This window comes from Puma concolor, chromosome E1 (assembly GCF_028749965.1).
Source record: "Puma concolor isolate L17-30 chromosome E1, mPumCon1.1.hap2, whole genome shotgun sequence".
NCBI lineage: Eukaryota > Metazoa > Chordata > Mammalia > Carnivora > Felidae > Puma > Puma concolor.
This window is the reverse complement of record NC_141680.1, coordinates 60,286,332-60,313,308: the sequence shown is the minus strand read 5'-3', so window position 1 is coordinate 60,313,308 and position 26,977 is coordinate 60,286,332. Positions and strand designations below refer to the sequence as shown.

Genomic DNA, 26,977 nt, shown 5'->3' with positions numbered 1-26,977 from the left:
CAGAAAATAAGATTAGCTTCCTGCCCAGAAGCCAAAACCATGTGAACGCGGAGGGGGGGTGGTGGGAGGGGGACCGGACAGACAGACCGTCAGGAGGGTCGTGAACCAACCAGAGGAACCTGTGTCTTCCAGGGGGCGCTTGTCAATTTTGTGAGAACTTGCGACAACGGTGACCCCCGGTGGCAGCCCCCCCACCCCGCGGGGAGCTGTGCTTGGAGCCTTACTTTCTCCCAGCGATCCAGCTACTCTGTCTGGCTTTCCGGGGGCCTGAAGAGCTCTCCTTCTTCTGCAGCCGGGTCTCACTGTTGCCCAGAAAGGCCATTTTGGGGACATTGTCCTATTTTTCACACCAAAAACTGGGGCGAATCTGAGACTTGGGTCCAGTGCCCCCAGACCCCCAAGAGCCTTGGACCTTGTGACCTGAGCACCTTTGATCTCCGTTTGCCTCAAGGGCCACTCTCATTGGCCCCAGTCCGGGTCTGGGATGACCTCAGGCCAGCTGAGGAGCTTCCAGAACTTTCTCTGTCTGGGTTCTAGGAAGGGCTCCCCCTTCAGGCCCAGCCCAGGGCCCTAGGCTTTGCTGTGCCTTGACCGTGAGCTGTGACCTTTTAGGAAAATTCTCTGATTCCAGCCAGCACCCTACCCCAAACATCCAGATAAAATATCTTGCTCTCTTCTACTAAGCGTTTTATGTTCTAAAACAATTCCTAATGTTGAGCATACATAGGCCATGAGGGCGATGAGCCAGCTACTTGCAGAGGTTCTCAGGCATGGTTACTGTTTTCAGAAATGTGCTGTGTTGCCTCCCAGGTTAATTTGGGCCAATGGCATCCAGCAGACAGGTCTGCAGGCCTAGCTTTCCTCTCAGGGTAAAGGACACATTACGGGGGATGCGGTAACCTGGGCTCGAACCCCCCAGCGTCACAGCCTACTCCACATTCCAAACCTCCCTCTGTGACTTCCTCAAATCCTTGGGGGCGACGTTCTCAATCAGTGCTCCCCACCCCCCCGGCATCTCTGCTCACTGCCTGGGCCCCCGTCCCCACCTCTGCCCCCACCCTGGCCAGCCTGACTTCTCTCGGGCCTTGAATGTTACCAGACCTCAGACCTAGTTTGTAGCATTGGCTTCCAGCCAAGCGTTTTGGGACCCCGCGTGCGTCAACCTGCAAATCACGGAGGCGTCGCATTTAACCAGCTGCTCCGCAGAGGAAGATTCTGTGTCCTCGCCCCGTTGGGCCAACAGCCACGCGGCGGGGGCGGTGCCGGGGAGGGGGCCGCCGGCGGGGACCCCGGCGAAGGCGCGTCTCTCCTCGCTCCCCAGCTCCTGTACATGTGTGGGGGCCTCCTGGAGCGACCTCTCATTCTTGCTGAGGTGGTGCCCAGGTACTCGGTCATGCTGGAGCTGTTTGACGCCGAGCTGGACAACACCAAGACCTTGTACGACGCCCAGCTCGCAGCCTCCGCAGACGGGAACATCCCCCCGCTCCACAAGAACATGCCCCCCGTGGCCGGGCAGCTGAAGTGGAGCCTGGAGCTGCAGGAGAGGTTGGAGGCACCCATGAGGGACCTGAAGCACATAGACCACCCGTGAGTCGCGGCCCTGGGGGGCAATGCGCCTCCGTGGCAGCAGGGGAGGGGAGGGTCCATCCTGACTCCCGAGGCCGTCCCACCCTTCACGTTGGCCAGGCCTCTCCTCCCCAGAGCACGATCCCGGAAAAGACCCCACTCCCGTCCCCCCTCCTCCAGCGGGAGCCTGCTCGGCGAGCTCGGCCCTAAGGATCTGGCTTGCCCCCGCCCCGACAGTCAGCCTGAGGGAGAGTGACAAAACGGTCCAAGTGAGGACGAGCACTGGCTGGTCGGAGCCTGTCACGGCAGGACGCGGCCACTGTCGCTGTGTCTGGCGGAGACGCGGACGCAGGCGGGGGAGGGGAGAACAGAGAGAAGGCTTCAGCTGTGCCCTGACTGTAGGCCGCCCCGGGCCTGGGGGCTGGAGGGGTCGCCTCTGCGATTGGTTGGGGGGGCGTCTCCGGCTTTCTCCAATCCATCCTGAGTTGGACGGGAAGCTGGCAGTCCTCAACCAAGTCCTGGCCGTTTGGGGCCAGTTGTTACCGGGGCGGGGGCTGACATCCTGGACCCGTTGCTGCCGTCACGGGCGGTTGTCTGTCTGTCCGTTCAGTCTCCCGGCCCAGAGGAAAGGGAAAGCCAGCTGCTTCAGCACCCCCAGATCTGGGAGCCGCACTGAGGGCGCTAAAGAGACCCTGAAGGAGGCGGGCACCTCACCACCCCACCACCCCATCACCCCATCACCCCATCTGACCGATTCCAGGGTCATGTCCAGCACGGAGGCCAAGCTGATCTACCAGAAGTACGACGAGATGATGGGGCTGCTAAGAAACTACCGCGAGAGGACCTACCGGCAGTGGGTGGCCGGCGTGGACCAGGATTGCCACTTCAACCTGGGGCAGCCCCTGATACGGCGGGACCCCGTCACCAACCTCATCCGAGTCAACTTCAGCAAAGCGGTGCGTGCCGTCCTGCCGCCGTGTCCAGAGGGCGTCCGTGTCAAAGGTTCCACTGGGACCAGGGCCCCCCTACGGATGGCGGGTGGGAGAAGCCCAAAGAACAGACCCGTGGCGTATTTAGCTGGAACTTTACTGCGTGAGCGGTAAAGCGTGTCCGCGACGTGTCTGAGGCACGAGACCAAACAGCAGCTTCGGTGACGATAGTCCTTCGCAGCTTGGCTGCCTCTCCTGTGGTCTCAAGAGGCAACGTCAATCTGAGAATCGACAGGAACACGGAGAGAAAGGTCCTTGCGGGGTCTGAGCAGACGGGCCCTCTGGTTAAGTCAGGCAGGGTGGAGAGGATTCACGAGTGGGCTGTGGGGCGTGCATCCCAGGGCTCAAACCTGGGTAGCTGTGAGCCAAGTGCCAAAGACAGAGGAGTGGGGTGGCCCGGGTTCCGGCCACAACGCACCTGCCACGCTTTAGATCCCGGCAGTGATACCGTGAAGGCAGATGTGAGGTTTCCTCTGAAACCTTCTCTTCCACTAAAATGGAGTCTTTTCTTTTTTTTTTTTAACTCCACACATGTTTACTGAGCACCTACTTTGTGTCGGTGCTTGGAGTAAATGAATGAACGAAGCAGACAAAAATCTCTGTCCTCCTGGAGCACACCTTTCACTGGAGGACGGGGGCGGGAAGGAAGGAGAGAGCTGGGGGGAGGAGGGGCAGGAGGAAACATAACTTGGTGTAACAAAAGCACCGAGGTACGTGATACTGAGCAGGTAGGGACGGGTGCCTCCGAGGACCTGGAGGACTGGGGGGCAGGTTGAAGTTTGGATGTCGGCAGAGACTTGCGGGAGGTCAGGGAGTTAGTGGATTCGAGGAGAAGCCTTTGAAGAGGGCAAACAGCTAAGGCGAGGACCACACGGGTGTGGTCGAGGGGCAGCGGGGAGGCCAGTGGGGTTTGGGGTCGGGGTGGAGTGAGCAAAGGGCTGGGGAGGGGAGTGGAAGAGGAGGTGAAGGGAGGGGTGGAGGAGGGCGGGGGACAGGGCACCGAGAGCCTCCAGGACCAGCAGAGGGACTTGGGTTTTCGTGTGCCGAGTGACGTGGCTGCCGTGGCGGGTTTCCGAGGACAGACGTGCCCCGATGTGGTTTGTATATTTCGGGGATCCCTCTAGGTGCCACGTGTGAATAGACGGGGGGCGGGGACAGGCGCAGGGGCAGGAAGCCCAGCTAGGAGGAGCCTTTTGCCATAATCCGGGAGAGAGACCATGAGATGGTGGTGGCCCAGATCAGCGTGTCGGCGACGAAGGTGTGAGGGGCGAATGGCTTTTGGCTGCAGAGCCCGTGGGGCTCGGACGGGTTGGAAATAGAGTCTTTGACGATGACAGCCTGAGCCCCAGCCGCTCTGGGCTGGCCCACTGGAGGGGCAGAACTGCCATCAGCTGGAGGCGGCGAGCAGAGCAGGCTGAGGGGAAGACAGCCTGTTCTGGCCACGTTGGGCTTGAGATGTCGTCTGGACGCGCGAATGGAGACGCTGCGTGGGCGGGTGGATACGGGAGTCCGAGGGTCGGGAGAGCGGTCTGGCTTGGGGACACAAACTTGTGTGTGGTGCCACCCACACGTGGCTGGTTCTTAAAGCCGCGCTGTTGGGTGAGGTCGCCGAGGTGAGAGCGATCGAGAGGGCGCACACCCTGGGAGTCTTCAGCATGCAAACCTCTAAAGCGTCAAAGTACCGCCTGATGGCGGTGACTGGGAGAGCCTGGTGTCCTGGATGCCAACGGGAGACCGTGCGCCCAGGACGGGGAGTGACCTGGGAGCGCCCTTCACCTGCGCTGCTGAGGGCCGTACCGTTGGGGTCGCGCCCTGACCTTTTCTGTGATCTCCATTGGCCCTAGTTGGTGGCAGTTCTGAGAGAGGTCAAGTACCTGGGTTTCCAGCAGCAAAAAGAGATCCCAAGCAGTGCCGAGGATCTGTTCTCACAGCATGAGACCTTCCGGAAGTTTGTGGGCAACTTGGAACTCATCGTTGTCTGGTACAACGAGGTGAGCTGGTGTAGTTTGGTTTTACTTGCCGAGTTTCGGGTTTTGTTTAGGACAAACAAAGGGGTAGGGTCTCCAAGCGCAGTAGAGGAGGTGAGGACCCCCTCTTGTTACAACGTGGCTCGAGCCACTCCGCCATCAACCCAGACAGCAGCGGCAGAGATGGCGACGGAACAGCCAGTGATGGAAACCTTACTTCCACTGGACGTTGGCCTCCGTCCCGCGATTGCTTAGAGGCGCCGTACTCTCCTAAACGTAGTTTGCCCTTGGGGAATCTCAAAGTCATTCCGTTACTCCCAGTGGGGTGTGGCGGGGTGGGCGTCTCCTGGAATCCAGCCGGGTTTACAAATTTCCCAGCGACCCTGTGACCCAAGAGGTGGAGGGCGGGAGCTGGCCTCGGGGTAGGCTGGACCGGGACCTGGGAGGGGACAGGTCCACCTGTGCTCTGTGGAGCAAGAGGTCCTCTTCCGCCAGATCTGGGGACCTCACACAGGTGGTCGTGCAGAGGCTGGTTCCGAATCAGGGCTCCCAGTGACTGACCGGCCCCGGGGGCCGGGGCCTCCGGCTCCGGGGCTGTTTGTTCTACACACCTCCTTCCTGGCATGAGAGCCCCCGGAAGCTGAATCCGAGATCAGAAGGGGACGCGGGGAGGCGTGGACTCGGGTCGCCGTGGGCCATGGCGGGCATCCCTTTCCACACAGACCCCAGAAGACGCTGCCGCTGGGGCCACATGACCTTTGCTCCTGCCCAGGCTGTGGCGGACGAGGCTGCACGTGGGCTCTGCGTGAGCCTCCTGGGGTGGCCGCCACAGGCCGCCACAGACGCAGTGGCTTCCGACGGCACACGTCTACTCTCTTCCGGCTCCGAGGTCAGAAGTCCAAGATCTGCTTCCTTCTGCTGAAATCAGAGACGGGCCGCTTCCTGGCGGGCTAAGCCGCCTCCTCGCCTGCCTCCTCGAGGCCACCGCCTTCCGCGTCCCTCTGCCGTCAGACGACACCCCTCCGGCCTCTGTCTCCTTTGTTACGTCCCTTCTTCCCCTCCGACCTTCTCGCCTCCCTCTCACGAGGACCTTGTGATTGCGTTGGGCCTGCCCGCCCGGATAATTCTGGACCACCTACCGGTCTCTAAGTGAATCTCATCCGCAAATTCTCTTTTGCCGGGTAAGGTGGGACGGTCGCAGATCCCAGGGACTAGGACGCCGACGTCCTTGGAGAACCATTTGGCCCACCACACCCGCCTGATCCACGGGGCCACCAAGATTCCCTCTCCTTGGAGCCCTGGGAATTTGGAATTGGCTGCCAGCCTCCTTCACGTGGGAGTCACAGAGAGACGGAGAAGGACAGAAGCACAGGCTGTGGAAGGAAGGGAACAGGCAGCTCAGCCCGTGGCCAGAGAGGCCCCGAGAGTCCAAGGAGGTGCCTGAACGTGGACTTTGCTGGTCCCATCCCCTTGGGCCCCCCAGATGCGTCCACGTCTGTGGATTTCCTGTTGGTAACCTTACTCGTTCTGCACTCTCGTGAGACTCGAGCCACCGACGGCAGGTTCACGGTTCTCGCAGCGAGCTTGCCCCCCGACGGGAAGCACCGTCTGGGGCCTGGAACGTTTCCATTTTTGTTCTTGTGCTTTGTGCCTCAGATCCGCCCAAGAGATGCCTCTGTTCATGGGTTCCTGAGCCGAGGGCCCCTTTCTTAGAGCCGCAGGGCCGTGCCTCTGTTGCCTTCCCTCGCCTGTCTTGCAGGAGTCCTGTACCAAATGCCCGGGTCCATCCCGCACGGGCAGGGGAGCGTTTGCACCTGCTGTCCGTCCCTCCCCAGCAACCTCCCCAGGTTCCATGTGAGCTGGTATTCACTGGAGCACGGCACGCCCTGCACCTCCCTCCTAGGACCTAAGAAAATGGCAGCAGTAATGCTGAGTCCGAAGGGTGTTTCTGGAATAGCAGATCGTGCTTAGCCAACCTCTCCTGTAGGAGACGGTGGCCAGATCACACCGTGTGCTGGACCGAGCCCAGCAATCTGGTGCCAACCAAGAGAAGAGTCGGAATATCCGAAGATTAAGAGAGAGGCCTTGGGGAGACCCGGGAAGCCCCCCGCTCCTGGTGGAGGTGACCCCCTTCGTGACCATGCTGGCAAAGTCGAGCGCGAAGTGAAGCGGGCCGGCTCGGGCCGTCACGTCGATTTGTCAGAAATACCGCCGCCACGCGGTGACGCGTGTGACGGTGGTAACGTCACCGAAGACGTGGTCAGTGGAAACTGAAGGAAGCTCGTTTTCGTTAATCGCGTTTCTCAAGATAAAATTGTAGGTGGCTCGCTTATGTGCGCCGTCCCGCATCAGGCTCTGTGCTGACAGCGTGGAACCTTCTGGGGATTCTCTCTCCCCTTCTCTCTGCCCTTCCCCTGCTTGCTCGCTCGCTCTCTCAAAATAAATAAATAAATAAGCGTAAAAAAAAGAGCCCGTCTTTGACTTCTGTATTTCCACACGAAACCCAGCCACGCCCACTGCTCTCCAACTCAAGAAGCCAGCGGCACGTTCGCTCCGGCTACGGATGCTGTCTGTCCCTCTTCTGTCCCTCTTCTGTCCCTCTGCTGATACAAACGTTGGGTTAGGGTGAGGAGGCCTGGAGCTAGAGACGCTCGCTGCTGACGCGGATTCCCCTCTTTAGAGACGTGCCGGGCCCTTCTCGTCCTTCTCGTGCTTTCTGTTGGCAAGAGACCACTGGCCTGCAGACGGCTCAGGTCTGTTAGTGTCCGAGCCAGAGAGGGGCACGCGGTGCTTTAAGGAGTCTGCTGGGGTATCCGAGGGACCGCCCGAGTGTGTTTTTTTCCCCAGGTCACACTTCTGAGGACAGCACCCTAAAGGCGTGGGTTTATAACATAGGCTCTTAAAAAATACACAGGACGGACGTATCCTTACGTGGATCTCATCGCCGTGGGCTCTGTTTACTCTGGCAAATACGACAGACATAGTGGCTACTTTTCTGGGCGGTTACTACGGAAAATAGGCAATAAACGAACGGCCTTCCTGAGGCCCTGAGTGTCCACGTGCGTCGTGGACGGGACGCGCAGCCTGAGGCGGCCCCGGCCAGGCTGGCCTTGGATTCGGAGCCCGGGACATACCTCCCGGCTCTGCCCGTGACGCAGTCATCAGGAACTCGGCACCTTTCCCAGCTGGAGAAGTTCTGTGTGAAGGGTTCCCCGCTGAACTCTAGTCACAGGACTTAGTGACTAAACACACCACAGAGGCGTGCTATGAAACGATCTCACTTGGGATATGTTCTCAAAGCCACAGCACGGGTAATTGGGAGGGGACCAAGGCCCGTTATAGTTATTTCGTATCTAAACTCTGATGAGTGGAATCGGTACCTTCTCGTTCACTCGCTTTGTAATTCCATAGATGGAATTTCTCTTCTTTCCGTCCTGTTTCTATCGGTGATAGGTTTGTAAGCTTTACTTCTCTGGCCTCACCCACCTGCTTAGAGAGTGAACCACATGAAAACACCTGAGGGCGGAGGTCAGCAGAAAGGGGTGGCAGGGAGGTGGGGGGGGGGCACGTAAAAGGACCAAATAAATGTGAGGGATTATTCTGAAAGGCAAGAGTGGTCAGCGTTTAATGTACGATTTTAACTCTGTTTTGCATCCCTCACTTTATAAAGTACAAGTGTCCTTGAAAAGTTATATAAAATAAAAATGTTGCTAGGTAAAAGGACATTCCAAGACTCCAATGGTGCTTGTCATTTAAAGGAATAATTTACAGGGGCGACTGGGTGGCTCAGTTGGTTGAGCGTCCAACTTCGGTTCAGGTCATGATCTCACGGCTCGTGAGTTCGAGCCCTGCATCGGGCTCTGTGCTGATGGCTCAGAGCCTGGAGCCTGCTTCAGACTCTGTCTCCCTCCCTCTCTGTCCCTCCCCTGCTCATGCTCGCTCGCTCTCTCTCTCTCTCTCTCTCAAAATCAATAAACATTACATTTTTTAAAAAGTTAAAAAATAAAGGAATAATTTGTAAAAACTGTATACACCCTCCTTCTCCTTTTTCCTCCTGTTTTGTGAATTGATGTTTTTTCCAAGCCTTAAATGAATTTCTCTATTAGAGCAGGGTAGAAGTGTATCAACACTATATAGGACCTGGATGAGTGCTCTGATTCACAAACAGCTTGAATAGCTTCCCTGTAGATCCTACATCTCCTTTTCTATTTTTTTTTTAGTTGTTTTTAAAATTGTTTAAATGTTTGTTTATTTTTGAGAGAGAGAACAGAGGATGATGGGGGGCAGGAGGGGCAGAGAGAGGGAGACACAGAATCTGAAACAGGATCCAGGCTCTGAGCCGTCAGCACAGAGCCCGATGCAGGGCTTGAACTCACGAGCCGTGAGATCATGATCTCAGCGGAAGTCGGACGCTTAACCAACTGAGCCACCCAGGCACCCCTCCTTTTTTATTTTTTAAAGTTTATTTATTTTGAGAGCGAGAAAGAACATGCAAACAGGAGGGGCAGAGAGAGGGAGAATCCCAAGCAGGCTCCACACTGTCAGTGCAGAGCCCAATGTGGGGCTTGAACTCATGAACTGCGAGATCGTGTCCTGAGCTGAAATCGAGTCGGATGCTTAGCCAACTGAGCACGGCCCCCCCCCACCACGCCCTGCCACACACACACACTGCCCAGGCACCCCCTGGATCTCCTTTATATACCTAAATTGCAGGCTTGGGGTTTATGACCAAGGAGAGATTCTGAGCCCCGACCTGCTTCAGTTACTCGTGTCCATTTCTCTGAGTTTCTTTGTATGATTTTAAGCCAAATAAAAACAGTTTTGGATTACACACTCATTATTGTCCCATTATCACCTTTCCTTCTGTTTCTACCCCATTCCGTAGGTAGCCAAGAGTTAAGTGCATACATAAATCCTTGGTGATAAAAGTAGTTTTTAGAAGCTGAAATCTCCTGGAATTTGAATTATACGTAATTCCCAATTAAATGACACAAGTTGTAATTGGTTTGGTTGGTAATGGGTAAGAAAACCCTAACCATGAGACCATTTAAAATCTGGCTGGATTTGGAGCAAAGACCCTAAGACTGTAGCTTTTGTGTTGCAGATAAAGACCACCGTGATGGATGTAGAATTTCCACTAATAAAGTCAGAACTGGAAGCAATCGATGTCAAGTTATTGACTGCTGAAACAACGCTGTTCTGGAACGGGGAAGGTACTGAGGCCATGTTTGTCTCACTGGGAGGGTGACCAGCAGATCAATGGCGGTGGGGCGGGGTGGGGGGGATGTCCTCCCTGTCCAGCGTCTGTCCTATGACACTTGCAAATGGCTGCTTCTGCCTCCCGGTTGGGTGGGTCCACTTTGACTCCAGTGGGGTTATGTTAAAGGCCATCGGAGAGTTCCACCTGCTTGCCCTGTCCCAAAGAGCCCATTTGTGTCACTTACAAATGGAATCAGGCAAAGACCCCTCCGGGGAACACCAAGGGTCCCAAGGTTTTCACAGTGGGCTTTTGGGGCCTGGGGCTCTTTGGTGGTTTCCTGGGCAGGTGTTGGAGAAGCAGAAAGAAGTGTGCTCACAGAGTCCCTTCTTCCCACCACGGGAGCAGGCAGAAGCCTTCCCCCCTGATGTCCCTCCCCTCTGGACCCACCTCTGGGTGGCCACCACCACCAAGGCTGTCTCCTTTATCAAAGCCTGCAACTTGCCCTGGGCCGTTTTTTGGCCATATCCTGTCTCCACTGTCTCAATTAGAAGGTGGGACCGTCCACCTCCCTGCAGCCGGGGTTGGCCTGGACTTTCCGTGCAGAGAAGATACACTGCTTCTCACTGTGGCCCAAGGACGCACCTCTTTCCAGCCGCTGTGGCCCAGGACGCTGAGACCTGTCACCATGCTCATGTGTCTCCAGTGCCCTGCTGGTGGTTGGAGGGGCAGGGGCGCGAGGGGTCCCCTCAGGGGGTGGGGGCCCGAGAACTGATGACCCACCTATTTGGGGATAGGGAAGTCCTGCTTCCGAACAGACGCTGTGTGCATCATCTGTCAACATTGCGTTTGGAGAACTCTGGATGAGCAGCGGGCATGTTTTCCAAGCGCTGTCTGGCAGTGATGAGCGTGAAAGCCTGCCCAAGACTTTTCACTGTTCTGAATTGTTCATTTCGTTATATTCCTTGATGTTTATATTTTAGGTGTGTTAGAGTATATCCAAGACTTGCGAGAAATTCTACATAACTTGCAGAACAGGATGCAAAAAGCCAAGCAAAATATAGATGGAATTTCTCAGGCCATGAAGGTGAGTAAGCAGCAAGGTATTATAGAGCAGGGCTTAACCGGAAGCCCAGGAGAGGGTCCTGGGGAAAAGGCACCCGCGGAGATGTTCACAGAGAGTCCCGAAGGCAGCAGGAACTTGTTGTGTGAGGCTCTGGACTGCACAACGATGTCAAGGTGGTCCCGAGGCAGAGAAGTCCCAGGCCAGGGTGCAGAATTCAATTCTGTTCCGTTCTGTTGAGCTCGGCAAGAGTGCTTGTAGGGTCCTCTCTCTGCCGGGAAGGCACCGGGAACAGGGGGCAGGAAGGTACCCTGAGACTCAGCTCCGCTCAGGGAGGCACCGAGCTGACTTTCACTCAAGCCCAATCCAGGAAACTGGGGGCGAATTCCTTCACTAGCTTCCCCACGGTCCGTCATCAAGGCCCTAACGTGCAGAGAGACATCTGCAGTGACACATCCAAAGTGGAGCTTGAACTGCCCTGCCTCGTTAATTTACAGTCTACTACATGACTCCATTTTTTTTTTAAGTTTATTTCTTTAAGTGATCTCTACGCTCAACGTGGGGCTCAAACTCATGACCCTGAGATTAAGAATCACGTGCTCCACTGACTGAGCCAACCAGGAGGCGCCCCACTCCATTTCATTTTTAAAACAATCATGTTTAAGCTCTATTTCTCCATCGGTATATCAAGATTAATCACATTCTGTTTTACTGCCCATCATGCCCCCACCCATGGGACCTCAGATCTTCTGCCTCCTCCGGCCACCTTCCTGCAAATGTCTGAGCTGGAAGAGTTTCACGTTTCTGACTCCGGCCATCGTTTGGTTTTGAGTCTCCTTTGTCATGGTGTGAACTTTCTTTTCTTTTCTCTTTTTTCTTTTCTATGTTTATTTTTGAGAGGTAGGGAGGGAGGGGCTCACCAACACCCGCTTGGGTTTACTCCATAAACTGTAGACCGGGATCATTGCTCGGTTGTCGCTTGAGTGGAACATTTCTTCAGGTGGTTTCTGCGGGCAGGAAAGGTGCATTGATGACCTAGTGGGTCCTTGCTTGTCCAAAAATCTGTCTCTGTTGACCTCACCTGCAGCTGTCCTGTCCAGGTGAGCGATTTTTTTGATACGGTCCTTTCCTTTCAACAGTCTAGAGACATCTGTGTATCAGCGAGCTCGCGCTGCCCTGACAAAGCCCGCTGGCTGGGCGGCTTAAACAGCAGAAGTTCATTTCCTCACAGTCTGGGAGGCAGGACGTCTGGATAGGGTGCCGTCGGGGTGGTTTTCCAGAGGCCTCTGTCCTGGGTTCCCAGAGGGCCGTCTCCTCCCCGTGTGTTCATGTGGTCATCCCTCTGTGCATGTCTGTGTCCTGATCTCCCCTTGTTATAAGGACATGAGTCATACTGGGCTCGGGCCCACCTAATGGCCCCATTTTGCCTTCACCAGCTCTTTAAAGACCCCTTTCTAGACACGTCCCACGATACCAGGGGATCCGGGCTTCAGCCTGTGAATTTGGGGGACACGGTTCAGCCGTCACAGTCCCTGTCTCCCAGGCCCACGTTGACAAGGCTGGCGATGGTGTGACTGTCCTGTGGGTGCCCCTGCTCTCTCTGTAGGCACGTAAAGTTCTTCGTCACCGTCGGGGCTCAGAAATGCCCCCGCAGTGCTTCTGGACAGGTGTCTCCTCTTGTTAACGCTCCCCAGACTTGGTTAAGTGCTTCCTGTCCCAAAGAGGCCGAATCTTCTGTACCTGCTCAGTGTCTCACGGGTACCCCCTTCGGGAGCTCTGCCAGTCTCCACGTTCTCCACCGGGGCACAGCAGGAATGCTGGTTCCCCTGGCTCTGAGCTTGCTGGGGTCAGAAGTGCGTTCTGACTGCGCCCTCTGTGTCAGAGCGGGAGGGGGGGTGGGCACATTGGCCTGGCTGCCGTAACACGACATCTCAGCCTCCAATAGCACGTGTTCGCTCGGCTCTGCTCTGGAAGCTGCAGGTCTAAGATCAGGGTGCCGTCAGCCGTAGTTGATGGCGAGGGCCCCTTTCCTGCCTCACATGGTGAGGACACAGTTAGTCTCTCTGCCTTTTCCTATAAGGACACTAATCCCATCGAGGGGCCCCATCTCACCTGGCTGGGCCTTCTCACCTCCCACATTAATCTCAGTTACAGGGGGAGCAGTCACCGGGCCCCTCGTGCTGGCCTCAGGGCCCTGCCCCCAGCCGTGTCCTCTACACGTCCATTCAGAAGCTGCAGCCCGGCCGGAAGGGAGGGGGTGGATGGAGGGCCACCTCACTCAGGGTTTGGGTGCAGAAACGGGGTCTGGCTCGCCCAGGCCCTCACACGGATTACTCCATCCAAAAACAGCAACCCAAACAAGACAGTAAATAGTATCTGACTCCCCGGCTGCATGAGGAAACCAAGTAATTGGAAAAGAAAACAATTCAAGTCAGTCTATTAGACCTGAAATAAATAATGCAAAAAAAATAAATAAGGCGCATGTAATTCTCAAATACTGGGGAGAAGGGAGAGGCAGGTGAGCTAAACCTTGGTTGCTCACACTCGAGTCACAAGACGGTCTAGACATGACTCAATCTGACACAGAGAGTCCCACAAACCATCTCGAGTGCTGGGGCAACCGAAGTTTCCAGTGGGGACCAGGATGGAGAGACAGGAAGACATGGGGCCAAGGGGGTGTGGGTTTTGTCCAGAAACTTTTCCCACTCAGTGTTTTGTTGCTGTGTGTATCGATGAGAATTTAAAATGAAAAAAAAGGGGGCACCTGGGTGGCTCAGTAGGTTGGGCATCCAACTTCCACTCAGGTCATGATATCATGGTTCATGGGTTCGAGCCCCGTGTTGGGCTCTGTGCTGACAGCTCAGAACCTGGAGCCTGCTTTGGATTCTGTGTGTGTGTGTGTGTGTGTGTGTCTGCCCCTCCCCTGCTCACACTCTGTCTCTCTTGCTCTCAAAAATAAAATGTTTAAAAAAATTTTTTTAAAAAGATCTAACTATTGGATAATAGAGCAAAATCAATATCGTAATTGCCGATGACAAGAATCCTTGTAGTAGAAGTCCCAATTATAGGAGGGTCAGAGCCCCCTATCCCCGCTCCCCCGACCCAGCAGTAGGTCAGCTGTCCCCACAAGAGGGACTCCTCCCCCTGGGCCTGCTATTCGGAGCCATGGATGCTCTGCCCAGCTCTGACCACACACCCCTCACCACAGATGCCTGCCCCAGGGTGATTCCTCTTGGGCCTGGTCAGGCAGGTAGAGCCATCCAGTGGTCTCCCTGCACCCCCCACCCCCACCCCCACCCCCCGAGGCTCTGCCTGGCTTTTAGGCAAACCGTCTAAGCTCTCTGCTCAAGTGTCCTCAGGGGCCCCCAGGCCTCTCCGAGGGACAAGGACATTCGCATCAACGAGCAGGCAGCGAAGGCACAAGACCACAGGTGTTTTCCCCATATGTTTTCCTCACTCCCACCTGTGCCCTGCAGGACTGGTCGGCCAACCCGATGTTTGAGAGAAAGGACAATAAGAAGGAGGCCCTGTTGGACTTGGACGGAAGGATGGTCAATCTCAACAAGCGCTACACTGCGGTCAAGGACGCCGGTGTAAAGATTCAAGCCATGGTCATGGTAAGGACTCGCCCAGAAGGGGCTTCGAGAGGCCACTCACTTTCAGTAGAAGAAGGAGAGCCAGAGATGTCACAAAAATTACTTTAGTGGTCACGGAAGTTACTCTCTTTACTCCGAGAGTCTCACTTGCAGAAAGCAGACAGACTATGGTAAACGTACCCTCGGTTAACGAGTTTCTCTTGCTATGGGCCTGCCCTCCTCCGTGCTAAGGGGTCGGCATGCCCTACCCTGCACAAAAGTGGTATAGACCAGTGACATCGTCGTACAAGGTCAGCAAATCTTGTTTCCCTGGGTCACGCTGCTTGAGGACAGGCGCCGTGTGTCTCTGTTGTCCTTGGCGCTTTCCCGACGAAACACGTAAATGCGGGTGAGGAATGTGGAACGTGTGTGCCTGGTGTCCCGGTGCCGACACGTTCCGACTGGGGGGATGTGAGAGCACTCACCTGCTGGGCTGCCCCGAGCATAGGTTGTGCCTTGTTGCCAACAGCCTCAAGGGGCCGTGGGCCTCTGTCCTGGCCGGGGCACTCTGAGGGAGAAGGAGAAGCAGTAGCCTGGCGCCCCTGGAAGTTCTACCCAGGTTCCCAACGACGCGGGGGTTCTCACACCTTCCTCACTGGCCGCCGTTTGATCCGGCTTGCGTTTTAGCTTGTTTCTGAGGCACGTATGAGAGGTGGAGCTCTGCCTTGGCCCCCAAAAAAGAAGATTCTACCTTGAGCTCAAGATATTTTCAGGGCAGTTGTTTTTGGGTTTTCTGATGCTTGGTACAAATCATGGATGTGGACTTCAGTGATGGATCACCACACCCAGACAGACCGCAGCACCACCACCCGCCCCCACCCTCCACCGCCCCACCAGGGAGGAGGGTATCTCATTGTTCTCATGGTCAAGCCATTGTTTACAAGGCCATTGCCCCAGTGGAGTTACTTGACTGGATCAGAAGATATTCTGTCTCGTTTCCAGACCCTCTTCCTTCCCCTTTGCCTTGGTGCCAGAAGCTCCTGCTAAATTAAAATGTGTAGCTGCAAACCTATTACTTGGAAGCGTTGACCAGTTAACCTGTTAACGCTCTCAGATGTGTTGGAAATGGGCAAAGCAGAGAGAAATTTGGCTGGAGTGAGGGAAGGGTCCACAGCACAATGGCACAGAAAGAGGACAGAGAGGAGGCAGCGCGCCGGGGAATAGGAACCTGGGAAAAGTGGAAGCCAGCAAGCTGAGGGGGCAAGGCTTTGTTGTCCCATTTGCCAGAGTCCTCGATGCACGTAATAATCATCTGAACCATTTCTTTCTGCCTTAGGCTGAAGTTACTTAGGCCTGTGTCTTCTTTCCCCTATTAGAAGATAACTGCCCTGAGGGTGCGGACTGGGCCATATTCATCTTTGTTTACCCTATAGCTCTCAGTGTCTTACAGATTCATCCATCTGTTCATCCACCCATCCATCTATCCACCCATCTGTCTACCCATCCATCCATCCACCCACTCAACCATCCATCCATCCATCCATCCATCCATCCATCCATCCACACATCCAACCACTCATCCATCTAGCCATCTAATCATCCATCCACCCATCCGTCCACCCACTCATCCATCCATCCATCCATCCATCCATCCATCCATCCAAACACCCATCCACTCATCATTCCACCCACCCATCCATCCATTCACCAGCTCCTGCTTTGTCCCAAGCATCCTGCCACAAGCTGAAGGTACAGCGGTGGAAAGGACAGTCAATCCATGAACTCATGTAGCTTGGTATTAAGGGGAGGTACAGACTAAACACAAATAAATACAATAATTCAGGATTGCATCTGTGCTATAGTAGGCACAAATAACGGATTGCTAGAGGGATTACAGGTAAGAGGCAGGAACAGAAGCCAAATCTGAGATGAATAGGGTGTGGCCAACGGGGGGGTAGGAGGGGCTTTCCTTTGTGAGAAGGTAACATTTGGGCTGAAACCTAAAAGGTCAGAAGAAGGAAGGCTTGGCAAGAATGGGAAGCAGCCTGTGGGAAGGCTCTGACGTAGAAAAGAGCCCGGCACTTTCAAGAAGCTAAAAGCAACCCCGTGTGCCTGGAGTATGTGAACAGGGACAAGAGTAGCCCAGAGAGTCCCCTAGTGAGTCGGTTAAAGAAGGAGCAGGTGAATCCATGAAGCATCAGCCGACTGCGTGGTTCTGTTCGCAGGAAAATGCTGAGCTGTTCAGAGCAGATACGACGAGCCAGTCCTGGAAAGACTACATCGACTACATTGACGACATGGTCCTGGACGAATTTGACCATTTCATCCGCAAATCTCTGAACTACCTAATGGACAACATGGTCACGGATGTGAGTTATAAACATAAGATACACATACATTTGTGCTGTACTTACGGTATTGTAACTGCAAAATAAGGTCTACTTTGCAATCTATAGTTTGCATAGACCAGGCTATCATGTTACAAGTAAACAGACCTTAAAACCTGCGTAGGGGGAACTCCTCACCCTGGACTTGAAACTGAGATTCCTGCATGCCAGGACCCTCTTCAGGCCCCAGCACTCAGGGCATCTGGTCACCGTGCATCGGCCAGGCCCTGCCTTGCTGCTAGGTGAGGGAAAGCAGGCACCGCTGGCCCCCTAGTCTTACGGATTGGGCAGGGTGTACCCTCCTGTCGGCAACATCAGCTACCAACCGACTCAACCCTCCGCGGGGCGGGCGGGAGTGTAAAGCAGGCCGGCAAAGAGGACGTGCTGGTTGATTTCATCCCGGAATGTTCTCCATCGTTTTCCCCGTGGGTCAGCCCTCCCCGAGCCATGTCTTTTTCATTACAGTAGTTCCCAAATGGTATCAAATATGCTAGTAGGGCATGATCAAAGATCCCCCGGCCCACCCAGTGCACCCACTGGAAGGACAGTGGGAAGGACAGCGAGGCGCCCTCGGACCAGCTGCAGAGATGGATGGTTCATGCTTGAGCCCAGCACATACGTCTCAAAGGCCGGGTGTCACCAGACAATCACAGACCCAAAACTCTGTTGATGGATCGTCATCGTTACTACTGACTCTAAGGTTCACCAAGCAACCCACAGTGATGCAAAATGTCAGCAAGTTCTGTAATTTATAGTCACCATCAAAACCATGACGATCCCCTGATGACAAAATGTCCTTCTCCAAAAGTCCCAGGGAGTCCCCATATTTGCACGCGGCCCAGCAGCAAGAGCAGAGCCCTGAGTCAGAGGCTTTAGAAAAGCCTGGTCATCTGAGTTGGTGGCAACTGACCTTTTGTGCCAGTTAGCAATTCACTTAAACACCAGTAGACACCATCCATTGGTTGTATTGGGTTCTCAAGTCAATCGCCCACAGGGCCATCGTGGGACTGTGTTTAGAAGAACACTAGCAGCCGTGGAGTGGATTTCACGGCCACCCGTGGGCCTTGGCCCATCCTGGGAGCATCGCTGGTGTGGGGCTAACCTCCATCGGGTCACCTTACAAACGAGGCCATCACCCATAGCCATGCAGCCTCGCAAGGGGGATCCAGGAACAGACAGGGTTGCGGTGCACACATGCTTTATGAACGGGAAGTCCAGTGGCTGGCTGTCCTTGCTGGGGCACAGCTGAGGCCGACCCACCTGGTGGCTGGTATTCCACAGCAGGTGTTTTAGTTGCTTCGCTAATTGGCCACAAGGCAATTTTGCCATGAGAGATAAAAGAGGGACATTAAAAAGGCCCCCATGAAACAGGACAAAACTAATCATATTAATAATTTCTTCTGGGGCGCCTGGGTGGCTCAGTCAGTTGAGCGTCCGGCTTTGGCTCAGGTCATGATCTCACGGTCTGTGAGTTTGAGCCCCGCATCGGGCTCTGTGCTGATGGCTCAGAGCCTGGAGCCTGCTTTGGATTCTGTGTGTGTGTGTGTGTGTGTGTGTGTGTGCGTGTATGTGCGTGTCTCTCTCTCTCTTTCTGCCCCTACCCCACTCATGCTTTGTCTCTCTTTCTCTCTCAAAAATAAAATCATTAAATAAATAAATAAATAAATTTCTTCCTTCATTTAAGAGAGGTATCCATTTTCCAAATACTAGGGTGCCAATTGGTAACCGATGGTATTTGCCCCGTGAAAGCGTCTCCGCTGACGTGTCCCCTTGGCACACCGTCACGTGTAGGTTGATAGGCACCCAGCGTTCTGCAGGAAATACGGGAAAATGCTGATGCCGTCGCGCGTCGTAACTGGCGTGCTCTCCGTTTCTGGGAGAGTCGAGCGTGCAACCTGGCTTTACCCAGCCTTGTTTCACACTCCCAGGAAGTTCACCACCGTGTTTTCCATCAAGCTGACACCCGCGGTTGACCTCCCCTGGCACCCACGGCGAGGGCTAGCCGAGGTTTATATCGTGTGATAAAAAATGCAGACACCTCTGAGAACAAACCACCAACGGGCTATTTTTTTTTTTTTTTTTTTTTTTTTTTTTTATCTTTTATGGCAAAGCTGTTCGACCGTCAAGGAGTTCTGTGGCGAGGGTGCTTCACCGCACAACTACCTAGAGCCAGGGGCCTCCAGAGATGGGAGGGCTGTGCTTTCTGGAGCGCAGCGAAGCCCGTCCTGCCCAGCTGGGACACCGCCCACCCCCAGCCCACCATGCACTGTGGGCCACTCACAGTCACCGGCCACCACTCCCACGCTTCATGCGTTACTGACTTACTTAGTCCCCATAATAACCTCAAGAGATGGGGACAGTTGGCGTCTCTGTTCTACACAAGATTATCCTCATTTTATGTTTTTGGGGAGCCTGGGAGGCCACACAGCTGGTGAGCTACAGATACAGGCTTTGCAGTGAGGCAGTGGGGGGGTCCCCTGCTCCAGCCTGCTCTGAGCCCTGCGGCTCAAAGGGCCCGGGAAGGCGTGCTCCCCCAAGTGCTCCCGGCCGGCCCGGGGCAGCCCTGTGGTGCCCGGAGGGAACACTGGGACCTTGGGAGAGGTTCATCCGAGCTCCAGGTACTGAGCCCGGGACGATCTCTTCCAGGGGAGCGTGGCACCGCTGTTTGAGGTCCTCATGCAGCTGGACGAGGACGGGCTGGTCTTCAATCCGTCCCTGGAGTTGGGCCCCGACTATGGCTTCCTGATGCTGATTGAGGGCCTGATCAACGACATCTACACTGCAGCCAAGCTCATCCCCCGGCTGGCCAAGAACCGAATGAGCTACAAGGTCAGTCCGGGCCTCACCCGGCCCCACCTTCCTCCCCTGCAGAGGCTCCTACGGCTCCCCTGTTCCGGTCACCTCCCCGACGCGCCCCCACCCCACCAAGATGGCAAGCGTGTGCTCTTACCCCGCGTGCTGGTAGTTCGCTCCCTTCTGGAGGTTAACCCTGTGAGTCCCTCAGTGCTCGGGCATCTCGACCAACACGCTTCCCTGGCTCGCACATCCTCGGACCCTCGATGCATTAAACACCTGGAAACAAGACCCAGTTCGAGCGGATTCTCCAGACACAAAAAGGCATAGGAAGTTAGGCTCCCCCTGGAGGGAGGCCTGAGGACGTGTTTGTCAGAGTGTTGTCTGTATAACAGGGAAACCCCAACTGGAAAAGACCTAAATGCCCTCCAATAAGGGAGCTCTCCAGTAGATTCCAGTAGATTCAGGCCCATCCGCACAAGGACAGCCAGCTGAGTCCCAAACATGAGCCAGGGGTGGAAAGAGGCTGGTGACAGGTTGTTAAGTGTTCATCAAGTTGTGGCACAACGCGTAGAATACGATTTCATTCGTCGACACAAACAAAAGTCTGTATTTCTGTGGATACACTCCGAACTGTTAAGAGTGCTTACCTCTGGAAACAGGATGGGGTTAAGGATGGGGGACGGTGAGGGGTCGGGGCGGGACAGGGGGTGCAAGGTTTTTTATTTCATATATGTGAGCACCGCTTAAAGTTTTGGTAACGGGCATGAATTCTTTGCAATAACAGGTATTTACAACAAGAAGCTCTGTACTGTTAGGGAGGAAGGTGTGTGTGCACACGTGCGTGTGTGTGTGCCTGTGTGTGAGCGTGTGTGCCCGTGAGCGCGTGCGGTGAGGTGGGTACACAGAGGAGATAAGTGGCAAGGTCAAGGGTGGCTTCCCAGAGGAGCTGAGTGTGCACGAGTCTTGAAGGGTGAGGAGGGGATTTCCAGGCCGACGGTATCGGGCAAAGAAAACGGCCTGAGGATTTCTGAGCCACAGAAAGGGGACGAGCCCGGCCCAAGTGCACACGGCAAGCTGTTCCAGAGCCCAGAATAGAGTCTGTCACCAGACATTCACTCAGGTATGGACGTGGGACCCCGTGAGCTCCGGAGTCTGGCAGGATGCGAGTCTGGAGCTCCTGCAGCCTCCGTGGGGCTCTGAGGGGATTCATTTGCTGAGGAAGCCACACGTGGAGGAGGACAGAGCAAAGTAAGACAAGGATCCTGCTGATCATGCCACACCCCAGGCCTTGCACCCCCCCCCCCCACACACACACACACCGGTCTCATTCCTACCTGTGGGATCTTAGTTTACGGAGGTGACTGAGCGGCGATGTGGAGAGGCCGGTGCCATTGAGAGGAAAGTTAGTGCTGCTCACAGTTCCCATAGAAACGGGAGGCCTGGCGGGCCCCGAGGGGTGGCAGGGATCCAAGCAGGTGCAGTCGGGAGGCAGAAGCAGGAATGAGGAGGATAGCCCAGGCCAGAGACTTTCGTGGGGTTTCTGCAGGAGAGGCAAGGCTGGTGAGGGAAACAGCTCAGAACTGGCCAGTTTGCACTGACGTCAGTGACTCTGAGGCCCAGGGGTCACCTCGATTACCTGGTACCTGACCCTGGGGCACTTAGGATAGGAGGAGCGTTGGCTTGGGATAAAGGAGGTGGTGGGGGCGGGGGGTGGATGGTGTGTCGAGACCCAGGGCTGGATGGTTTGCATATGAAGGGTGTGCTCCCTGTTCCTGAGCCCTTAGTCTCGCTCAGAATTGGCTAGTCCCCAGGAGGGTGGTGTCTCCCCAGCCAGCAAGGTTTTTTAAGACGTCAGTGAATCTTGGGGCGCCTGGGCGGCTCAGTCAGTTAAGCGTCCGACTTCAGCTCAGGTCACGATCTCACCATTTGTGGGTTCGCGCCCCGCATCAGACTCCGTGCTGACAGTTTGGAGCCTGGAACCCGCTTTGGATCCTGTGTCTCCCTCTCTCTCTCTCTGCCCCTCCCCGGCTCATTTTCTGTCTCTGTCTCAAAAATAAATATTAAAAAAGTTTTTTAGAAGATGTCAGTGAATCTTAAGATACGAAAATAAAATTTCGTAATTTTATTTCGTAAATAAATTACGTAGACGAAATTTATTACATATTACGTATACGAAAATACGAAATGGGTTTTCTGTCGCTTGAAACGCAGAAGATTCTGTCCAGAACAGGCCTCCTCTGGTCCCCGCTCTAGCCATCGTGGTGGACTCCTTTCAGTTCCTCAGACGGCCGCGTCCTTCCAGCACAGGGCCTTTGTGCCTCGCTGCTTCTCTTGCTTTTTGCCCCCCCCCCCAACCATCCAGCAGGGGCCCGAACAACGGTCACTTCCGCAGGGAGCGTTCCCCCCACCTCCTCCCCGGTGAACGTTAGGGCAAGTCTCAGGGTCTGGGATTCTTTGGTGAACGTCTGACCCCGCCCCTGGACCCTCCGTGCGAGCCCTGTCTAGATCCCCCGTGCCCACCCCCTCGTGTGGCGCACAGCAGGTGCACGGCGCGGATGAATCAGTGTGTGAGTCACCCTGGGGTCCGCCAGACAAAAGTCACGTTCGACGTGATCTCCTCACGGGCGAACATTGCAAGTGGTCAGATTTCTGTTTCCCACCGTGAGAGGTTAGCAACGCTCCCGCCAGCAGGGAGCTTCCTTGCAGGGCGGAGAGATGACCTCCACGCCGTGACCCCCGGCAAAACCGCTCACAGGTCTGCTTGTCTCCTGCCCGCTCCCAGGCAGACCTCGAGGACATGTCGGACCTCATAGAGACGAGGGAGGAGTTGTCCAACCTGGTCCTCAGCGCCATGAAGGAGGCCGAGGAGTACCAGGACTCCTTCGAGAGGTACTCCTACCTGTGGATGGACGACCCCCAGGAGTTCATGAAGAACTTCCTCATCTACGGGCGGGCGGCCACCCTGGACGATTTGGACACCCGGGCCGAGGAGGCCCTCCCCAAGACGCCGCCCACCCTCGCCCAGTTCCAACAGCAGGTGCGCGTGAGCCTCGCCCCCTGGGATCACCCCCCTCCCCCACCCACCCCAGGGAGGGAGGTCACTGGGCTCCGTTCAAACCTCCGGTGAAAGGTTCAAAATGCGGGTTTTATTATTATTCGGGTCTGGTGACTCCAGCCGAGCAGGAGATGATCGCCATGGAAGAGTCTGTGACTCACTGGTTCCAGGAGGAGGAGGCAGGCCCCGCCCCGCAGGGCCACGGGGGCAGCACTGGGGGGCAGCACTGGGGTCGGTCCCGAGGCAGAGGGACAGAGGGGAAGGCGTGATTCACAGCCTGGAAGGAATATTCGGGAGAGGCAGGGCAAGGGGACCTAGGATCAGCTAGTGGGAATCACGTCAGTGGATTCCGCGGTGTAGGGCTGGTGCCTCGTTGTGGGGACCAGGCCCTGGGGTGCTGAGGACAGGGGAATGTTGGCCCCGAGGGCGAAGAGGGTGGTTGGGGAGTGGGTTCTGGGTTGGTTTGTATAAGAAAGACGCTCCCTGGGGAGAGGCCTTCCCTGGGAATTTGCCAGCCTTGGGAGGGACCGTCCCACCAGGCTCAGCAAGGCTGCAGGTGCCAGAGCAGAAAGACGGAACGTGAGAAAAACCGTTAATGCGCAAACCTCCACCTGTTGCCCGCGCGCACGGTGACGGGGAGTCGCCCGTGAGCAGCAGTGACCCGCCCCCAGGGGAGACGCGCACCAGGGCCGATGCCGCCGCACGGGATGGGGGCGGCTGGTGGAGCATGAGAGCCCCGAGAATGGAACGCTGCACAAAGAGGGCCAAGTGTAGGGTGCCCTGAGCCTGCCCTGACCGCATTCACCTATTGGCTTCTGGCCCGTCCTGCAGAGGCCGTGCTGGCCTTGCCCGATGGCATCCCTTTCCGACAGGTTGCCTGAGCTGGGGACGGGCCACTGGGCTGCGGGGAGCCCGGGGCTGCCGGGACGGGAAGCCGTGCCCCGCAGGGGGGTGGGGGCCACCTGCGTGCTGTGCCGCCGCCTCCCACGGCCGCCCAACTGAGCCGTGGCCCCGTTTTCCAGATCGATTCCTACGAGAAGCTGTACGAGGAGGTGTCCAAGTGTGAGAACGCCAAGGTGTTCAACGGCTGGCTGCAGTGCGACTGCCGCCCCTTCAAGCAGGCTCTGCTCAACATCATCAAGCGCTGGGGTTTCATGTTCAAGCGTCACCTGAGCGAACACGTCGTCAACAGGTGGGCACCGGGACCCCGCAGCCCATCCCCGCCACCCTGCAGAGGGCCGCGTCCCTGGAGAGCCAGACAGACAGGCTTCCCTGGTGCGGGTGGGCGCTCCTCCGGGCCACGGGGTGGCTGGAGGTCAGGCTTAGAGGCCAGTGGGCCCCCAGCAAGGGGTGGGGGTGGGGGTCCCAGCGGAAAGGTGTCACCGGCTGTGAAGGGACACCCTGTGCTTCGTTCGACACCTGTTTATTGAGCACGCACGGTCTGCAGCCTGGAGGGTGGGGCAGAGCAGGCTGAAGTGTCACCAGGGGACCGGCCCCACGGGACCAGAGGCGGCAGTCAGGGCCTTGAGGGCACGGTGCCGGGACAGAGTACGGGAGGGCTGAGCTCTGCCCAGGAGGCCAGTCTGAGTGGGGCTGGTAAGGCGTAGGGTGAGGGTCAAGGTGGTGTCGGGGGGAGGACAGGAGCTCTCCCTTGCTCAGCACGGCCCCGCAGCACAACGGGGGAGCCCTCGGGGCTGGCCGCCTCCTCCAATGGGCCTCACCCTCCCCGTGGAGGGGGGCGCCTGTCACCGGGCCCTCTCGTTCAACAGCCTGGCTGACCTAGAGGCCTTCATGAAAGTTGCCAGGATGGGCTTGACAAAGCCCCTCAAGGAGGGGGATTATGACGGTCTCGTGGAGGTGATGGGGCATCTGATGAAGGTCAAGGAGAGGCAGGTGGCCACCGACAACATGTTTGAGCCCCTGAAGCAAACCATCGAGCTGCTCAAGACCTACGGGGAGGAGATGCCGGAGGAGACGCATGTGAAACTGCAGGTAGACAGTGGCCAGGTGCCGCGCCGTGCAGGGAAGAGGAGAGGAGGGCATCCAGGGAAGAGGGGAGGGAGGCCGCCCAGTGCTGGGCAGGGTTGGGGGAGGAGGGTGTGCAGGGAAGAGGGGAGGAGGGCATTCAGGGAAGAGGGGAGGGAGGCCGCCCAGTGCTGGGGGCCTTGCAGTGGGGGTGCAGGCTGTCTGAACAGGGACAAGGCCTCACGCGGGGCCTGCACGATAAACCTCCCCTCTGGATTCAGGAACCCCGTGGAATGTCCCCACAGAGGAAGGGACACTGAGGCGGCCTCCAGGGTGGGGCCAGTGGGGCCTCCCTTTAACTGTTGGATTAAAAATGCCCCTGTACCCCACGCCTGCCCCCGAGGACGGGTCCGCCCTGGGTGCGGGGGACAGTGGACGGAGAGCGGGGTCAGCGGAGGCCCCGCAGAGGTGAGGGGCAGGGCCGTGAGGCCGAGGCAGGGCCGGCTCCCTCCTGGAGGGGCACGGGGGCAGCTGCTCTGGGAACTGCCCAGCCCGGAAGGCCCCGGGTCAGCCCGGCTCTCCCCGTGGCAGGGCAGGGTGGAAGGGGGAGGGCCTCAGCATCTTACGATTAGAAGTCCGATAGTTGCTCAGGAGTGGAGAACTTTGAAAATACAAAAATCCATCTGATCGTTAAAGCCGTGCTTAAACTAGCAAGATTCTAGAAATGGGGAGAAGGTTAGTGGTTGCCCACGGACGGGCTGGGGGCAGATACAGAGACCACGTAAGACGAGTTCTTCCCGGCGAAGGACCGTTCCGTGTGTGTGCGCTGAGGATGTGGTCACAGGGACCTAGACGTGGGTTCAGATCGCTTAGGACGACACACGCTCACGCACAAATCGCGTGCACACTCGTGCGCCGGTGGAATCGGGTTGACGCGGGGTGAAAGCAGACGAGGTCTGCCACCCGGTTCCCGGAAACATGCCGATGCTGGTTTCCTGGGGTGGGGGTCGCACCGCGGCCGTTTGAGATGCCAGCCCCAGGGGGAGGCTGGGGGAGGCACACAGGACTCTCTACTCCTTTGGCGATTCCCCGTGAGTCCGTCACACTTCGCGATAGGAAGTTTCTTGAAACAACGGAGAAAGGAACGGCCCCTGGGCTCGATCTGCCGCAGGAGCTGCCCGAGCAGTGGACAAACACCAAGAAGCTGGCCATCCAGGTGAAGCAGAACGTGGCGCCCCTCCAGGCCAACGAGGTCAACATCCTGAGACGGAAGTGCCAGCAGTTCGAGGTGGTGCCATCCCGGGGGGCCGGGCCCGCACCCTCCACGTGGCCGGGCTGGGGAGGGTGACGCGGCTGCTCCTCCCTTAGCTCAAGCAGCACGAGTTCAGGGAGAAGTTCCGGCAAGAAGCGCCGTTCACCTTCACGGACCCCGACCCCTACAAGTCCCTGAATAAGGTACGTCGGTCGAGGCCCCGGTGCCTCTCGGCCGTTCCTCAGGCTGTCACTCGTGGGCGTCCAGGGACGCGGCCTCGAGGGGCCTGGCCTCGGGGCTGTGTGTGTGCGCAGGTGTCCCCACGGACCCCAAGTCCCGTGCCCGAGCCTCTCACCACGTCCCCCTCCGTCTCCGCTGTTTCATCCGTGACCGGTGTCCAACGTGCAAATTCCACGGGGCTGGGCCTGACCACCCACTCGGGCTCGGGTCCCGCGGCCTCCCACGGGGGAGCGTGTGGGGCACTCAGGACTAAGCGCAAGAGACCCCAAGTGCATGTGACCTTCAGGGTCACCCGTGCGTGCCCTCCCCCAGCCTCTGGTCTTCCCACGCAGCTTCGGGGCTGCCATTCCCCAAGATGGTCCCCAAGATGGTCCCCGTTCTGCAGGGTCACGTCCCTGAGCCCAGTGGGGAGGCGCCCAGCGTCTCCTGGAGCCTGAGGGGCCTGGGCTGATTCTGCAGGGGGATCCCGCGTGAGCTTGTCTAGTAACCGGGTGTGTGCGTGCGAAAGGCCTCTTGGAGCCACCCGCCCGCACGCACGGGGAGCCCACCTTCACGCCCGCGCAGACAACGCGCGTACTCGACACGGAAGTGCCCACTCTCGCTCTCCTGGTTTGGGGTGACTCTTGCCTTCCTCCTCTTGCCCAGGCTTCCGTCATATTTAAAGCCATCAGGCATTACCTACGTAATGCTTAATAAGGTAAAAAATAAAATAAAATAGAGCGTGAAAATTAGGAAAGCCTGGAAGTCTCAGGAAGTTCGCATAGAGTCCGTCCACTCCTTGAGCCTAAACCGCCTTCCCGCACGATCAGAAGCAGCGGGCGCCTGAAGGCAGGAGGGGAGGGTAGCGACCGTTGCCCCATGGTCGGCGCGTGGGGCTGGGACACAGCAGGGTGCTGGCGGCGACCCCGAGAAGGTGCCCCGGGAC

At 56.9% G+C, this 26,977-nt stretch overlaps 1 protein-coding gene across 1 annotated transcript in view; it reads left to right on the top strand.

The window, feature by feature from the left end:
* The window catches only part of DNAH17 (dynein axonemal heavy chain 17), a 102,333-nt gene that overhangs the window by 12,175 nt on the left and 63,181 nt on the right, over positions 1–26,977 (top strand). The window contains exons 12-24 of the mRNA XM_086688184.1: positions 1,322–1,587; positions 2,327–2,522; positions 4,400–4,546; positions 9,627–9,735; positions 10,703–10,806; positions 14,259–14,399; positions 16,583–16,726; positions 19,391–19,573; positions 22,323–22,577; positions 23,618–23,787; positions 24,365–24,587; positions 25,732–25,848; positions 25,929–26,015. Coding sequence (XP_086544310.1) covers positions 1,322–1,587; positions 2,327–2,522; positions 4,400–4,546; positions 9,627–9,735; positions 10,703–10,806; positions 14,259–14,399; positions 16,583–16,726; positions 19,391–19,573; positions 22,323–22,577; positions 23,618–23,787; positions 24,365–24,587; positions 25,732–25,848; positions 25,929–26,015 — 2,142 coding nt within the window. The remainder of the gene's footprint in view (positions 1–1,321; positions 1,588–2,326; positions 2,523–4,399; positions 4,547–9,626; positions 9,736–10,702; positions 10,807–14,258; positions 14,400–16,582; positions 16,727–19,390; positions 19,574–22,322; positions 22,578–23,617; positions 23,788–24,364; positions 24,588–25,731; positions 25,849–25,928; positions 26,016–26,977) is intronic.